This window comes from Cyprinus carpio, chromosome B1, assembly GCF_018340385.1.
Source record: "Cyprinus carpio isolate SPL01 chromosome B1, ASM1834038v1, whole genome shotgun sequence".
Classification (NCBI taxonomy): Eukaryota; Metazoa; Chordata; class Actinopteri; order Cypriniformes; family Cyprinidae; genus Cyprinus; species Cyprinus carpio.
In genome coordinates, this window is record NC_056597.1 from 18,685,997 (window position 1) to 18,704,450 (window position 18,454).

General features: G+C 36.3%; 1 protein-coding gene across 1 annotated transcript; it reads right to left on the bottom strand.

Annotated features, from left to right (window-relative positions):
- Positions 1-2,088: 2,088 nt before the first annotated feature.
- On the bottom strand, positions 2,089-3,981 carry si:dkeyp-75b4.10 (ladderlectin). The gene is made up of 6 exons (XM_042717603.1): positions 3,905-3,981; positions 3,756-3,828; positions 3,534-3,619; positions 2,831-2,965; positions 2,438-2,549; positions 2,089-2,286 (listed from the first exon to the last, which is right to left on the bottom strand). The coding sequence occupies exons 2-6, from the start codon at positions 3,814-3,816 to the stop codon at positions 2,210-2,212; spliced, it is 471 nt and encodes a 156-aa protein (XP_042573537.1). The 5' UTR covers positions 3,817-3,828; positions 3,905-3,981; the 3' UTR covers positions 2,089-2,209.
- Positions 3,982-18,454: the final 14,473 nt, after the last annotated feature.

Here is an 18,454-nt window from a genome sequence, read left to right on the forward strand (position 1 = left end):
TTGTCCCCACTCTCCCCTTTTCAGTTTAACTGATGTTGACTACTTTTAATTGATTTGGGAGGAATGTTTGAGTTTTTAAGAATTATTTTCATTAGTAATCAGATTTTTTGCAAATGTAAACATTTTCATGAATTGTATTTTCTAATTTTCTAGCATACTGTAGAAAATATTGCATACAATCTAACCATCTCAGAGAAATCTTATTACTGAGCTTTTTCTTCAAATAGGCTACCTACAGTATCATATCATTAAAGGCTGTTCCTGTTGGATTTTCCTTGGAGCATTAACATCAGAGAAGTGAGCAGATGAAATCAAACTTAAATTATTTACTCTCTTTAGTCACTATAATGAGAAACGTCTGAGGACGTTACTACACAGAGCCATAGTTCTCTAACAAGCTACGCGAAGTGGTGTTCATAATCGCAGATGATTTAATCACGAGATTATAAAATCGAAGAAATCGTTCTGCGATTATGAAAGCTGTTAGCGTAGCTTGTCGAAGTACGGCTCTGTGTCGTAAATGCTGCTCCATCTGAAAGCATGTGAAAATATTACATTTAATAATGTTTTTACTCCAAACCTACTTAATAACGTCAGTCGAGTGTTTGAAATAAATCCTTCTGTGAGAGGATGTGGCATCTTAAACAGAATAAGGCAAAACATATTTCATAGTATTTTAAGCAGTGATGAAGGCTATGTCAATTAGCATTGCATTATTATATACCGCATAAACTATAATATACTAATACTAATAAAAATTATAAGACAAACGCAGTAAACCATATATTTTCATGGTCTTGTGTTTATTAGTTGAGTTAAAATTAATGAAAGCAGTTAAATCTGTTTATTCAGCAACCACTATAGGGATTTCCTGGGTTTCAGCGCGAGAGCGCCCTCTGGTTTTCGGATGGTGATTTACTGCTGATCACAGAACCGTGCTTTCACTAAAGCTTCTGCATAATCTCGATTTATTGCCATTTCCGAATTAATCTTGATTAATCGTGCAGCCCTACTACCTCATCCTGAACATCCTCATTTATGTTGTTACATTGTGTTGCACTTGAATTTCAGTGCTATATTCTTAGTTAGCTAGGCTATTGGAATTAAAAGCAAACTAAAAAAAAAAACTAATGTGACTAACTGAAGCTGTAGGATTTCATTTTAACAGACGTTAATCCCAATTTATCTGATCAGATATTTTACAAGATGGTCACCAGTTTAATGGCAAATAAAACAGTGAGGTCTGTTTGCTTCCATTTTACCTGCTGAAATGTGATGCGGAAAGTTAATGTGCAACATTTATTTGAAAAAAATCTTTATTGAAATATGATCAGCTCATTTCTGATCAACTAGATATTTAACTAAATTTTTAATATTGTGTATTTTAAAGATTCAAATGTTCAGTCATAGTGTGTTACAGATGGCTCAGGATCTCACAGCCATAATGTTTTATTGTATTGGTAGTAACCAAAACAGCCCAAAAAAAACATGGATATTAATTTGAATTCAGAGGCATTAAACTATTAGATAACAGTAGAAATATAATAGCTTTTACATTTTTGCATACTAGTGTCACTCTAGTTAGTGACTGAAGAAATTTAGTGTTAGAATAAATCTCATTCTCCACCCCTAATATAAATTTTTATAAAGAAAGTCTAAGTTATATGGACGAATGATTGAAATGTAGCACACATTGAGTACATTACAGAAACTGCAAGAAGAGGAAGTTATAAAATTTGGAAAGTTTGTTAAAATTGATTTTGCTATTATTTTTACAAGACACTAGGAGGACTAAGAGCTTGAAACATGTTTGCAAAGTTGTTTATTACAGGTTAAGAGGGTGTTGAAAGACCTTAGAAGTCTGAAACAAAGCCACATTAATGCCTCCCCAATATAAACTAAATCTACCCAAATATGGGAAACTCTTCCAGAAATAACATGGAGGGCATTTATGTTTAAAAGTCCAAATAGGTTAATGTTCTCATCCTCAAGTATAAATTGCTTGCTTAAATAACTCTACAAAGCTTATTAAAAACCAAGTCCCTGCTGGGAAAAAATAAAATAAAAATTACTCAGGGAAACAAACCATTTGCAGTTTAGTCCATTTCACTTTATTTTTTTTTGCAAAGATTGATTTAGAATTAATGTCAAAGCATGTCTGTTATAGTCAAATTTGGAGACTTTGCAAATCCATGATGGACAGACAAGATTAGCATTCAAGTCGAGAAATCAAACAGATGAAACTGAGAGGAGTGTCACAGCTTGCATCATTCCAGCGTTGCTCAGCTGTGGAAATTCAGTTACGTTATTCAGGAAATTTACTGTCAGATAGGCTTTAGTGCAAACAGGAAGCCATGAGTTTATATAAAAGAGCAAGGTTTAAAACCTTGTCATGTTTAATACTTAATGGTTGTTAAATAGTACATGCATACGTTACCTCCAAAGGCCAGCTCTACACAATTTTCATGTCCTCCCAGATTATTTGGCTCACCAGTAAGCCAGTCACAGTAGTCAAACTGTGATCCATCACTCCAAAACCAGACACCATTCTAAGAACATTAACATTACTGAACTAGTGATTTCCACCTGTTGATGCTTCTCATTTTAGTTTCCTTTATCTTAAATGGGAACTGATACATTTAAACCAGAAACTCCATTGTGTGAAACTTCTGGTGTTTGTTGGGGCAGTGCAAACCAGCTTTTACAAAATATGAACGAGCTCAAGCAATATATCTGACAAGACAATTTACCATTCATTTTCAATTAGATTTTACATCAATCTGACACTGGTTAGATTGATTTGAAAAAAAAAAAAAACCAACAACCTTACCTTAGTTGCATCATGACCACCAATCCAGGTTCGGGGGACAGCATTAGCACATTTTTTCAGAAAGCTCTTTAGGAAACTGTTAGTGCGTTGATCGTGGATAGATGCAAGGTTTCCTCCGAGGTCAAGACAGTGTTTCTGTCAGGATAGAGTTATTTAGGTGCAATGCAACTAATTTGTAATGAAGTCTGGGGGGGGGGGGGCGGGGGGGGGGGGCACACAAAAAGGACAGAATATTCTTTAATTTTTATAACGATTGCAAATCTATATTCATGTAATACAGCCGGTTGTTCTTATATGGCTTGCTTGCATTTTGAACGCGGCGCTTGCGCAGTCTGGGCGGAGTCTCATACCTGTGCTCGTGAGTGCTGTCCGCCATGTTTGTGCAGTTGGGATGCAAACAAAACAATGGATTTACCAAGATATGGACGTATGGGCTCATTTCGATGAAACACTTCTGGTAAGCATCGATTATTTTTAGTATTTTACTAGGGCAGGCTCTATAAACACATAAAGGAACTTGCAAAGTTCACTTCACTTGTGAGACTGCAGCGAACACGGCTTTGTGCAAAACGAAAGTTAAAAATAAACCATATACTTTTCATTGAAGTGTTGTGTGGGTCTAGAGTGTTTACATTGCAGAAAACACAAGCAACACGGGTGCTTGCTCCTAATCATGCATCATCTATAGAGAACACAAACTTGCCTCTGCATCAGCCCATGGTTTTAAGTCACTGAAAAATTTAAAACATTGAGGTCCCAGTTTTTCCCAGCCAGTGGGACATTTTCGACCTGTGTTGAAAAAAAAAAAAAAAAAAAAAAAAAAAATTCTTACTGATTGATGAACATTCATGAAAGAAAGCCAAAAATGCAACCCATCAGCTGCAATTTAAAGGGTTACCAAAAAAGATAAATTCAGTCCATTTACCATGAGACTTGACTCCATTTACAGCCAATGCAAAAAGGAGAAATGCTGCAGAAATCCACATGCTGACAAAGTCCTATTAAAAATCAACATTCAGAATAACGTAACAAATATGCACTAACAAGCTTGAAAACAGTACAAAAATGCCATACCAAACGCCTCAAAGTTCAACAACACAAACTGTAAAAACACTGTGGTGTAGTTCTCTGATCATTGCTTGAAATCAGCTTAATTTATACCCAGTTGCTCAGTCACAAAAGCTGGTTCAACACCAATGAAAACGTCTGTTAATCAATCAGTCCTTATTTGATAAACAAGACCCTAGGGCTGCACGATTAATCGAATGAGATTGTCATGCGCATCTCGTCAGTAAAGCCGGTTCTGTGATTAGTAAGTCTTCAGCACGTGTTTTCAGATTGGGCAGCATTAATTACAAAGAGCCATAGTTCTCCAAGAAGTGGTGATCATTTATAATCGCAGACGATTTAATCGCGCGATTATAAAATCAAAGAAATCGTTCTGCGATTATGAAAGCTGTTAACGTCTCTGTGTAGTAAATGCTGCTCCATCTGAAAGCATGTGAAAATACCACATTTAATAACGTTTTTACACCAAACCTTCTTAATAACGTCAGTCGAGTGTTTGAAATAAATCCTTCTGTGAGAGGATGTGGCATCTTAAACAGAATAAGGCACAACATATTTCATATTTAAAGATGGGTACTTTTACTTAAGTACATTTTTAGTGAAAAAAAAAAAAGTACTCTTCGTTACTGTGGGCCACGCTCCTCTCGTTACTTTATCTTAATGCAATACAAGTTCATTCCAAACGCGTGTATTTGTTTTCTCTTGGCAATGAGCGATGCACATTTGCGAATGATTCATTATTTTGAGTCAACTCTGTTCAAAAGCTTGATCAAACCAGTTGGCAAACCAGTGAATTGATTCGTGAATCAGTTTGAATGATTCGTTCAGTTTCATGCCGCGCGCGCTGAGCGTCTGAAGCGGATCATTCAAAGTTGTAACAGAAAGTTTAAAAACATCAAGAGCGTTGAACACGTGGCTTTGGATCTACAGTCAATTGAAAACAAATCTGCAAAGTCCACAATTTACTAGCGATGAAGCTCTCAAAAAGATGAAAACAGCTATATCTCAGTGGCGCAAAAAGTGGGTATGCGCTATATGCGGCGCATAGGGGCGCCGCACCATGGGGGCGCCAAAGCGATGGTTAAATTTTTTTTAAAATAACAAAAGTTATATAAATTTATATAAAAGTTATATATAAAAAAGTTATATAAATTTTAGAGGACTAACAGGCTAGGCGCCGGTGCCCTCATAAGATTCCATCATAGAATTTAGACATAAAAGGGTAATATCGCGAGTGGGCGGGGCGCCGTGAGCAGCAGTAAAGTTAGTGAGTTGTCGTTGAAACTCGAAAAAGATGGATAAAGCAAAAAAGCTATCGGGGACTAAAAATAGAAAAAGAAAGAGGGAAAAGGAGATGGCATGTCAGGGGATGCAACAGCAGCTAAATAAGTGGATGGTAAAAGGCAACAGGTAGGATTTAAAATGTGACGTCTATGCTTGGTGGCTTGCAAATACAGTTAACAGACTAACATTAGCTAGATAAGACAGAATATGTATCTAGCTTAGAATATGCAAAACCCAGGTTGCTGAGCTGAAAACTGAAAAATATAAGGTAGCATTTACAATAAATGACAAGAATCTGGAAAACAACTTTAATATCTCTGGTTTACCATGGAATCATGCATAGATTTGCTACCAAACTTGGAGACTTGCAAATATTAATGTTGACTGGCAAGTGTTTACTAACTTAATGCAAAATAATGTTACTGATATCTACATTTAGATTTTGGTTAAACCCTATGGTACCAATCCCATGCATGACATATCTCAATTTTATTAAAGTAAAATAACAACTGGTAAATATAAGGTAGCATGCACAAAACATGACTAGAAGCTGGAAAACATTACTTTTTTTAATATTTTTTTTACCATTAGCTGTTCATGTTAGCTCAGCTGTGCTGTCAGACATACAGGCTACAGTTACATCTGCTGGGTGACATGTAATTAGGGTCACATCTCTCTCTCTATCTTTAAAGATTTGTGCTATATATATTTTTTAATGTTTTTGAAAGAAGTTTCTTCTGCCCATCAAGCCTGCATTTATTTTATCAAAAATACAGAAAAAACAGTAATATTGTGAAATATTATTACAACTTAAAATAATAGTTTTCTATTTGAATATACTTAAAAATAATAATTTATTCCTGTGATGCAAAGCTGAATTTTCAGCATCATTACTCCAGCCTTCAGTGTCACATGTACCATCCAGTCTATCACATGATCATTTAGAAATCATTCTAATATTCTGATTTATTATGAGTGTTGGAAACAGTTCTGCTGTCTAATATATTTGATGAATAAAAGGTTAAAAAAGAACTGCATTTATTAAAAAAAAAAAGGAAAATCCTAATAATATATATATTCTAATAATATATTTTCTTTACTATCACTTTTTATCAATTTAACACATCCTTGCTGAATAAAAGTATTGATTTTATTTAAAAAAAAGTAAGAAAATAAATTACTGACCCCAAATTACTGACCAGTAGTGTATATTGTTATTACAAAATATTTATATTTTAAAAACATAGCTTCTTTTTTTTTTTTTTTTTTTTTTTTTTTTTTTTTTTATTCATCAAAGTATCCCAAAAAAGTATCACATGCTCTGAAAAAATATTAAGCAGCAGAACTGTTTCCAACTTTGATAATGAATCATCATATTAGAATGATTTCTAAAGGATCATGTGATAATGATCCTAAAAATTCAGCTTTGCATCACAGAAATAAATGATAATTTAAAGTATAATAAATTTAAAAACAAATTATTTTAAATTGTAATAATATATCACAATATTACTTTTTTTTTCTGTATTTTTTGATCAAATAAATGCAGGCTTGATGAGCAGAAGAAACTTCTTTCAAAAACATTAAAAATAGTAATGTTTCCAAACTTTTGGTCTGTACTGTATATATACAGTAACCCTAACCCTAATATATATATATGTGTGTGTGTGTGTGTGTATATATATGTATATACATATACATGATGATGTCCGGCACACTTATTTATTTAAGGGGGGGGGGCAATTTTTTCTTTTGCTGCATACCCCCCTAACACTGGATAGTTGCACCCCTGCGTGTGCTGTCTACGGTTCAGCAGGTTTACTAAGGATAGCCTACATTCTATTACAGTACATGATACCACCATTACATTACTAGTTTGTTGTACGTTAAACTTATAAATTGAATACATTGTATAATTTTTACAATGAATACGCTGTCACAGAGCATGAAATTAATACCCTTCAAACCCGCATTAGATCTGTTCCAGGAGGAATGCCTTTGCCTAGACCCAGTTAATATTGATATTTCCACAATATTTACGCTTGCAGAAATATACATTTGTTTACATCTTGCAGAACAGATGGAAGAAGATCCGTCAATGTGCATTTCGTTATGTTCAGATGTTCGGTAACTTAGCTGTCGTGTGAGGAGTTTTCACTCTTCTCTGTGTCAGATGTTATTTATAATACACAATTAATATACTTTAAAATATAATTCAGTTCAGTGATGCAAATCAGAATTTTCATCAGCTGTTACTCCAGTTTTCAGAGTCATTTGATCCTTCAGAAATCATTTTAATATATTGATTTATTACCAGCGCTGGAAACTAGAAACAGCGCTGTTTTGATGCTTAAAGGGTTAGTTCACCCAAAAATGAAAATTATGTCATTAATTACTCACCCTCATGTCGTTCCAAACCCGTAAGACCTCCGTTCATCTTCGGAACACAGTTTAAAATATTTTAGATTTAGTCCAAGAGCTTTCTGTTCCTCCATTAAAAATGTATGTACAGTATACTGTCCATGTCCAGAAAGGTAATAAAAACATCTTTAAAGTAGTCCATGTGACATCAGAGGGTCCGTTAGAATTTGTTGAAACATCAAAAATACATTGTGGTCCAAAAATAGCAAAAACTACGACTTTATTCAACATTGTCTTCTCTTCCGTGTCTGTTTTGAGCGTGTTCACAACACTGCAGTTTAGTGATATCCGGTTCGCGAACGAATCACTCGATGTAACCGGATCTTCTTGAACCAGTTCACCAAATCGAACTGAATCGTTTGAAACGGCTCGCGTCTCCAATAAGCATTAATCCACAAATGACTTAAGCTGTTAATTTTTTTAATGTGGCTGACACTCCCTCTGAGTAGGGCTGTCGCGATAACCGCAATATTGTAATACCGCGCTATTGACAAGCAAACCGCAGAGGATATATAGCAACCGCAGAAACCGCACCAACCTCAGTGTTCAGGTTTTTTTTTTTTTAAATAAATTAATGATACAATATGGTTACGACTGTAATTTTCTCGCGAGCCGTTGTAGGTTTGTGGTGTTTCGTTTGTTTTGAATAGGCCGGCTGAAACTATGTCACGTCGCCAGTTTGGGAACATTTTGGCTTTCAACCCATTGAAAAGGGCGAGCCAGCGAATTTAGATGAGCCGATATGCAAAATTTGCGGCAAAAATAAGGTTCCTGTTACACGCGGCAATACATCTAATTTGAGGTGTCATCTCGCTAACTGTCATCCAGCTATTGAATCGCAGCTGCCCCCTCAAGCATCAGGTCGCGGAGCAACATCAAAAAGAACAGCTGAGACTGGTACCGGCCGACAGTTAGGAATCGCTGAAGCCTTCGCGAAATCTGTAAAATACTGTCAAATCCTCGATATAGGGGCGATCATATCAATATCACGGAGACAAAATCCGCACTCATCGAAGAGATGGTGGGAGTGGAGGACGAAGAGACCGCTGCCAGTGCGTCAGTGGTTGGAGACGATGGGCAAGCGGTGGTGCCACCTGCAGCAAAGAAAAAGACTGTTGGAGAGTGAGACCCGCTGAAGTCACAGACAACCTCCGCGTCAGCGCCCATACCCAAGAGAGCGCAAGCAGGTAACGAGCTCACACGCTATCTGCATGAGGAGTGCATCGACTCCAACGCGAATCCACTGTCCTGGTGGCGCGATAATCAGTCTAGATTTCCGTTGCTGTCCAAAGTCGCGCGCAAATACATGTGTATTTGTGCAACGAGCACACCGTCAGAAAGGGTTTTCAGTGCCGCGGGGAATATTGTTACCCCCGTCCGATCCTCCCTGAAACCACATAAGGTTAATTTGTTGGTTTTCCAAGCACGCAACAAGGACATGGTAACCCAGGTCTAAATCACATTGCCTACGTTACCGATTAAGTAATATTTAGTTTATTCTCTGTATTTTCACTTATGTTGTTCATGTGATAGCCTACTTAAGAATTCTTTCGTTTTTCAAATTAGAAAAAGCCATTTTCTTATTGCTTGTTTTCATGTGATACTTTAGAACTCTTTGATTTCTTTTATTTTTTTTTAATTGGAAAAGGCATGTCCTTGTTGCTGTTTGGCATTTAACAATAAACAAAAATGTTTTAAAACGTGTCTCTCTGTCGGTTAAAAAGCAACAATATATGCTACATAACTCAACGATAGAGCTTTGTATGCAGTAAAATCAGGATAAATAAGGTTTGTAAAAAAAAAAAACCTGCGGTAAAACCGCATATCGCGCTATTGAGCCACCCAAAATAACCGCAGGGGATATTTCTTAACCGCGACAGCCCTACCTCTGAGTCAAAATAAACCAATATCCCGGAGTAATTCATTTACTCAATCAGTTCACTGACTGGACTGCTGTGAAGAGAGAACTGAAGATGAACACCGAGCCGAGCCAGATAACGAACGAAAGATTGACTCGTTCTCGAGTCAAGAACCGGTTGCATCGGTTTTCGGATCACCAGTAGTGATGGAAAGTTCGGTTCTTTTCCGCGAACTGGTTCTTTCGGACAGTTCGATTCAATAATCCGGTTGAAGAAAACGGTTCACCAGTTCTTTTGCTCTCAACGTAATGACTTCATTGGCGATGATGGCCTTGATTCAAGCCTTCGGTTTACCCGCGCTCATAACATTAGCACAGAATCACTTCAGAATCAATCACCAAAAGAACCAGCTCGGTTCAGACGCGCTGTGTGTCAGTCTGCTTCACGCTGAATCACGCATGCGCAGTATCATCAGCTCCTCGGTCTCGAACCGGACGCGTCATCTTTATTTATATAGCGCTTTAAACAAAAAAGATTGCGTCAAAGCAACTGAACAACATTAATTAGGAAAACAGTCTCAATAATGCAAAATGACAGTTAAAGGCAGTTCATCATTGAATTCAGTGATGTCATCATGCAGCTCAGTTCAGTTTAAATAGTATCTGTGCAACAATTTGCAATCAAGTCAACGATATCGCTGTAAATGAAGTGTCCCCAACTAAGCAAGCCAGAGGCGACAGCGGCAAGGAACGCGTCCGAGAGAAACGGTTCTCGGTTCAGTGTACTGCTGATCCGAAAACCGATGCAACCGGTTCTTGACTCGAAAACGAGTCAATGTTTCGTTCGTTATCTGGCTCGGCTCGTGTTCATCTTCAGTTATCTCTTCACAGCAGTTCAGTCAGTGTACTGTTTGAGTAAATGAATTACTCCGTGATATTGGTTTATTTTGACTCAGAGGGAGTGTCAGCCACGTTAAAAAAGTTAACAGCTTAAGTCATTTGTGGATTAATGCTTGGAGACGCGAACTCGGAATAGTTTTTGCTATTTTTGGACCAAAATGTATTTTCGATGCTTCAAAAAAATAATAATTATTTGATGTCACATGGACTACTTTGAAGATGTTTTTATTACCTTTCTGGACATGAACAGTATACTGTACATACATTTTCAATGGAGGGACAGAAAGCTCTCGGACTAAATCTAAAGTATCTTAAACTGTGTTCCGAAGATGAATGGAGGTCTTACGGGTTTGGAACGACATGAGGGTGAGTCATTAATGACATAATTTAAATTTTTGGGTGAACTAACCGTTTAATATTTTTGGGAACCAGTGACAGTTTTAGGATTTTTGATTAATAAAAAGCTAAAAAGAACATCATTGATAGTAAATCAATATTAGGCTATTGGAATGATTTCTGAAGGATTATGTGACATTGAAGACTGGCATAAAATAAATATATATATATATATATATATATATATATATATATATATATACACACACACACACATTACATAAATTGTATCTATATCTAAATAAAAATAGACTGTAGATATACAGTATATGATCCAAAGTAACTGGTAACTTTTTTTATCCAATAATTTTTTACTCTTACTCAAGTAACTATTCAGACTACTACTTTTAGTTTTACTTGAGTAAATATTTCTATAAGTACTTTTACTTTTACTTGAGTACAGTTTTTGGGTACTCTACCCACCTCTGCGCCCCTTTTTTTCCTGTCGACCTCCGGTGGGTTTTTGTGTTTTTTCGTTTCCTCATTAAATGTCAACGTAAAATATTTTGTACCATTTTCGTGTCTTTATTTCAAACAAGTCTGGCATAAGTTGTCGATTGCCCTCCTTCCCTCTTCATGCATTTCAAGTGTAACTGCCCACATAGCAAATGTTTTCTGGCCCAGATCCAGGCCAAACAATCACTTTTCCCTCAGCCCAAGTGCCGCAAAGAATGACGGGCCAGAACTGGATTAAAGACAAGGGCCACACATGGGCCATAACCAGCCCGAATCTCAGCCAGTTAATCACCCTTAACTGGCCCTGAACTGGGCCAAAACAGGTTTTATTATTGGTACCAATTCTCAGCCTTAAGTAAACCAGAATCCCCAAATCTGAGCCACACCTGAGCCTTATATAGCCCAGACCCACAGAATCTTAATATTTCATATTATTGATTGTGTATTACTATAATCGCTATTATTCATTTTGTGACATGCTTTGGTACACACAAATTATGCCAATAAAGTACATTAAACTGAATAGAAAATGAGACTTAAAACCCACACATCATGTAACTGTGCAATAAAAAAAAGTTTTGCATTGAATTTTTGTAAAAAAAAAAAAAAAAAATCAACCATTAAAGAGTGAGTGTATAAAGTATACTGTCTATAAAAGAAACGTAACAGATAGACACATAACTTAATCATAATAATTATTGCAGATGTGTCTAGGGATCGACCGATATGCATTTTTCAGGGCCGATACCGATACCGATTATTACAGATACCGATAACCGATATTTTGAACCGATATGTGTCTTGTGTAAAAATGAAAATTAATGTCAAAATTAAGAATAAAAAGGCCTCTGACAAAGACTCTCTTTAAATTATTTTAACATCTTTAATTCTGAGAACTGTTCATAATAACAACATTAATATTAATAATAACAACAAACATAAAAAGTGCTGGGAGCATCCATCAGCAGCATTCTGTAAACTAAGTAAAACTTGCATCCATCAGCAGCATCCTATAAACAAAGTAAAACTTAAAGCAAATTTAAACAGCAACAAATGAACAAATAATGGAAAATAAATGTAATCTATCTCTCTCTCTCTCTCTCTCTCTCTCTCTAAATAAATATAAATATATATATGTGTGTGTGTGTGTGTGTGTGTGTGTGTGTTTTATATTTAGCATTTTATTTGCAACCCAGAATTGCATTAAAATCACACACAACCCATATTGTAATATTGTTTTTTTTTTTTTTTTGATGTGTAAAATGTTTGTTTGACTGTTTATCACGGCGATACAAACTAGGAAGTATACAGGACAGCGTCATCCAGAAACGTGCAATGTGAGATTATTGACAATTTACGTTATTAGCATAGGGTTATTACCAGGGTGCGATTTGTGAAATAAACAAAGGGGGGGATGCTTTTAAAAAATTTTATGAAATGTTTTTAATACGACGGAAATTGTATTTAGTGTGATCTCAGTTTAATAAAAACATTGTAAGCCTACGTTAGGCTTGCAATGTCCACGGTTATTCAAACAACAAATTACATCGAGAAAGCGAGCAAAGAACACAACGGAGCTTTTTGAAACTCCGAATCAGTTAAACCATTGCATCGCAAAATGATTCACTGTTTCGATGCGCTTCAATCGGATCGCATATCGCGAATAATTTGATTCAGATCTGGACGTCAGAGCGGGTTTGCATGATGTTTTTATCCCCACTGGGGATAAAAGTTATTCAGTAGAGGCAGGGATGCATAGACCAGAAGGGGGGAAATCCCCCCCCCCCCGGCAAATCGCACCCTGGTTATTAGTCAAATGAGAGAGCGCAGCCGCGGAGATAACTAAATCAGGAATAGGGAGCTCGCGTCGCGTCAGGGCGTCAGAGCTCGCGCTTGATGCCCTTTCAGCTCTTCAAAATTGCATAATGGTAATTCTGAAGCTGTATGATAAATTATTTTGCAATCATGTTAGAATAAAGCAACATTTCTTCAAATATGCGCAATTTATTTGACTAAGAGAGCCCTAACGGAACGGACGCTGTTCAGTGAAGCTATGTGAACAACACAAAAAAAAACCCGCAGCAGACGTGAGTGAATTCATTCGTGTTGATAATCTATTCACAATATAACGTTAAGTTGGCCGAATGGTGAGAGAAGTAGGCTTTAGTTTCACTATCTCAGCACTGATGTGATGATCCGTTAAAGCATATCACTGCAATGACGGACATTGACCGGGAATTCACGGTATAATAACTGAACGGGGCTTGTCATCATAAATCGATTATATTTAGGTGTTTTGCAACTTCAGTGTAGTGATTTATTGCAACTTAAGGAACGTTTACTGCATTCTTACCTTCGAGAGATAACTTATTGATGTGTGATGATGATCACTGAAGCAGCTCCTGTGCTTTCGGTGTGAGAGCGGAACATTTTCCAGCCGCGCCAGCCGTATTGATTGGCCAGGATCGTGACTCCCAACAAATCAGATGGACGATGGGCGGGGCTTAGTCTAGGCCACAGAGCTGTGCGCTCTGACTGAGGTGGTTGGATCAGTGCCAGATCGCGCATTTCAAAATAAAATGGTTTTATCGGCAAATTGGTTTTGAAAATGGCCGATGCCGATAACAATAAAAATGCTTAATATCGGCGCCGATAATCGGTCGACCCCTAGATGTGTCAAAGAGCAGTACCACAGTAATCTAAATGACGATGCATTGTAGTTGCAGTCCTTTCTGGCAGAATATAATAGTAGTGCGAGGAGCAGGGCATAATTTAAGTTGTTAAACGCTGAAAATACTATCCCGATCCAATTCGTACATATTTTATGAGGTGGCTAATTTGTATGAATTCGGATGACCACACTTGTACAAATTCATACGATTTTTGCCAAATCGTATGTATTTTACGAGTTGCACAATTCGTATGAATTTGTACGAATGACCTACACCTAACCCCGCCCCTAAACCTAACCGACACTGGGGTTTAGAGAAATCGTATAAAATCATGTGATTGAGGTCGTACAAATTCTTACGAATTGGTCATGAGATAGCGTTGGCGTATCTCATTCAATACACGCATCACCGGAAACACGGCATGTCGCAATCTATGACGAAACCGGCGAGAGCCAATGAGCGTTTGATATCGCTGCCGTGAAACTTGTTGTAAAACTACTTAACAGCAAATTTTTTAATTGTTACTATTAGGGATATGCCGGTATGAAATTTTCCTGTTGCGATTAATTGATAATGCTTTTGTCACGGTATACGGTATTATCACGGTATTGAAATTTAGTTTCAAAAAAGTGGTCATAATACAGTATAATAGGTTAAATAACTTTTTTCTTATAAAAAAAAAAAACTGATCATTTAAATACAATAAAGCAATACAGAAAAAAATATATATAAAGTTAAAAGTTTTACACATTAAAGTGCAAAAGAACTATAAAGACCAATAGGTATCACTTTACAAGAAGACCTCATTAGTTAACCTTAGTTAATGCATTAACATTCAAGGCAAGCAAGTTTATTTATATAGCACATTTTGTACACAATGGTAATTCAAAGTGCTTTACATAAAAGAAAGTAAAAAAAAAAATCATGAAGAATAATAACCACAAAAAAAACTAATTTAAGATTAAACTTGAATTGACTTGAAAAATAATTTAAGACAGTTTAAAAATAATTGACTTGAAAAATAATTTAAGACAGTTTAAAAATAGAAAATGATTTTACATAAAATACAGTGCAATACATAAAATATAGTGTAATCAGTTTGTACATCGCATAGTGCTCATTCAATAAATGCACAGCTAAAAAATGAGCAAAAGCTACATTTGCTATAGAAGTTATTAATCTTTTTTAAAAAATATAAGTCTTAGTTCATGTTAGCTCATTAAATAACACAGATGCAACCTCAGATTAATGAATGTTCAGAAGAATTTTTCATTGGCAGTTTGTTAACTAAAGAAGCCCTAATGTAAAGTGTGAATGAACAATAAAGAATCAAAACACTTTCAACCAATATCTAGGGCATGTTGTAGTCCAGATTAAAAAAAAAAGTTTGAAAATAAATATAAGCCTATTAAGTCTAAATATTTAAATATTTGGCTCTGTGATGAACACCATAGCAAATCCACAAATCTGAATGGCTATTTAAATTATTTAAATGTGGTTTAGAAATTAGCATCTGATTTATTTATGGGGTTTACAGAGTGAGGGCTGGATTTTAGCGCCATCTGCTGTCAGAGAGTAAATGTGCTTTCATTCAGCGCGTCTCTCACGTGTTCCCACATGTGCTCCTCTTACGTGCTTGTTTACATCAGAGCGCACGCTTCTTTCAAGCAGCATACAGCGGTGTTGTGCATTTGAGCAGTTGATGGGAAAAATATTCTTAAAATGCATTCCAAATTCTGAATCATTTGTAATATATAATTATTCACGGTATTTAGAAGTGCCCACGATAACAATATCGTGCATATTCGTTACCGCGATATATTGCATTACCGAATACCGGCACAAGTCTAGTTACTATAGCTACAGAGGAAGGTGATACATATCGCCAATGAATGGTTTGAATTTGGATCTGTTCCTCACACCAAGCATCACATGGATACAGAGGATTTAAATAAAAATAAGATACTTTCATGATCATTTTATTTAATGTTTGTGCATAACAGCATACTAATAAAAATGATGTGCCCCCACTCTCTATTATAGATCAATGTGTGCCCCATGTTAAACCAAATAAATATTACATGATAATGGTTAAATGATCTCTCTCTCTCTCTCTCTCTCTCTCTCTCTTCCGGTGCACGCTGGGGGCGTTTGGGGTATGTGTGAGGGTTTCATGAGGAGTACAGGAGTTTTTTTTTTTTTTTTTCGTATTTCTATTTTCTACTGCACATAAATTAAAATGTATTAGAAGAAGGAATACCTTTTGACCAAGGAAACAAAGACTTTGTTTATTTGGAAACATTTCGCGGCACTGAGATGGCGTCTCACCCCGCGGCCGCGGAGGTGGTGGTGTCACCTGTTTCGCTCCGTCACGGCATCAGGTGTGTGCCTGCTCAAGGCGTGACGGTGGAGGATGTGTTACTGGCGGTTGGAGAACTAATCGGATATGAAAACATTTCTTCGGCGTCGAGGATGAACAAGGCGGTAGTGGTGTTTGTAAAGGAGGAAGAACTAGCAAATCGGCTGATAAGTGAAGGAATTGTGGTAGGTGGAGATTTTCTTACCATTTCACCGCTGGTAACGCCAAAGACCCGTGTAACCGTATCTAACGTTCCCCCTTTCATTCCTAATGCTGAAATTGAAAGAGCGTTAGCGAGATAATGAAAGTTTGCGAGTGGGATTAGAACTATTCCACTGAGATGTAGAAACGAAGCTTTGAAGCACGTTATGTCTTTTAGGAGGCAAGTGTTTATGTTTTTGAATCAGCCAGAGTTGGATGTGTCATTTAGAGTTGGGCACGAGGGAAAAACGTATATGGTTTATGCTAATACTGGCAGCATGAAATGCTTTGAGTGTGGGGATATAAGTCATAAGCGGATGGCGTGCCCACATAAGGCCCAGGATAGGCAGGAAGAGGTGGCTGAACATAGTGCTGCTGCTGAGGACGTGCAGGAACAAAATGAAGATGTCCAGATTAATGCTGATGAAACAAATCCAGAGAAAGTGTTAACTCAGATTATAGAGGAAAGGAACGGTGTTAATGCTGAGTTGATTGACAGTAATGATCAGAAAGATGATATTGAGGAAAAGGAGATTTCTATTGGACAAAACGATGTATCTAAAATGGGGAAGAGTAGTGTGATGACTGATGATGTCACCAAAGGAAGAATAAATGTTGAAATGGTTCAAACTGATGATTCTGAAGTATTTAACAGTGTTGAAGTGCGTACTGGTTCTGAAATGGGAGATGATGATAATGTCTCTGAAATTTCAGATATTGGTTCACAAATCATGGAGGACACATATACACTGCAAGAAATAAATGACTTTCTAGATGCAACCTTTGGAAAGACTGTGGAAGTCAAAGATTTCTTCCCAGACATAAGGAAATTTATAGTGTCAGTGACTTTGTTACAAAGAAACGTTAGTCATGAGGTTCTTAGTAAGCAGAAAAGATTTCGGTTAAGGAAGATCCTAACGAAGTTAAGAAAGAGTAAGACGAACGCTTCACACAATGATTAAAACACACAGGGTGTCAACTTTTCCTTGTCTTTTCACTCTTTTTCTGTCCTGTTTATTTTTTTCCCTTTTTATGGAGTTTTTGAGAGCAGGCTCCTTAAATATAAATGGGGGTAGGGATGGAAGTAAGTTGGCAATGGTGTCAGAATTATTTAGAATTAAAAAGGTGGATATTGTTTTTTTGCAAGAGACACATTCTAATACAGAAAATGATTCGGAATGGGATAGATGGTGGGAAGGAAAGTGTGTGCTAAGCCATGGGACAAATTTGAGTTCTGGCGTAGCCATATTATTCTCAAAAAATATAAATGTAAATATTTTAGTTGTAGAAGAAGTTGTAAAGGGAAGAGTATTATTAGTGCATATAGAATATAAGGGAACTGTGTTTGTGCTTATAAATGTTTATGCACCAAATATTGGGCTTGAGCGGCTGGAGGTTTTTATGAAACTAAAAAATGCTATTCAGAAAATTGGAGATCAGGTGTGTGTTATTATTGGAGGGGACTGGAATTGTACTGTTGATTTTATAATTGATAGGAATGGGGAGGAACCTCATAATGAGTCAAGTGTGGTATTATTAAAAATGATAAAAGAGCTTAATTTGATTGATATTTGGAGGAAAAGAAATATAGGGATTAGACAATATACATGGGTTAAAGCATCTGAGAATAGGGTTAGTGGGGCAAGACTAGATAGATTTTATATTGATAAAACATGGAATAATAAGGTGATGAATGCTGTTATTTTACCTGTTGGGTTTTCGGATCACCATTTGGTTTTATTTGATTTAAATATGAAAACGATTACAAAGCCAAATTATTTTTGGCATTTTAATGTTAAATTATTACAAGATGCTTTTTTTTGTGATAGTTTTAAACTATTCTGGAATAAATGGAAAATGCAGAAAGATTCTTTTGAGAACATGTGTCAGTGGTGGGATGTCGGTAAAGTAAATATAAGAATATTTTGTCAAAATTACAGTTCATATAATACATCAAGGGTGAAGTTTGCAGTAGAAAGCTTGGAGAAAGATATTCAAAAAATGGAAAG

Excerpts from the sequence above, each read along its gene's own strand:
- si:dkeyp-75b4.10 (XM_042717603.1), bottom strand. The coding sequence starts at position 3,816 with ATGTGGATTTCTGCAGCATTTCTCCTTTTTGCATTGGCTGTAAATGGA. Across the intron at positions 2,966-3,533 it reads AACCATGGGCTGATGCAGAG|AAACACTGTCTTGACCTCGG; the intron begins GCAAGTTTGTGT and ends CTATCCTGACAG. Across the intron at positions 2,287-2,437 it reads TGTAGAGCTGGCCTTTGGAG|CTGAGCAACGCTGGAATGAT; the intron begins GTAACGTATGCA and ends GAATTTCCACAG.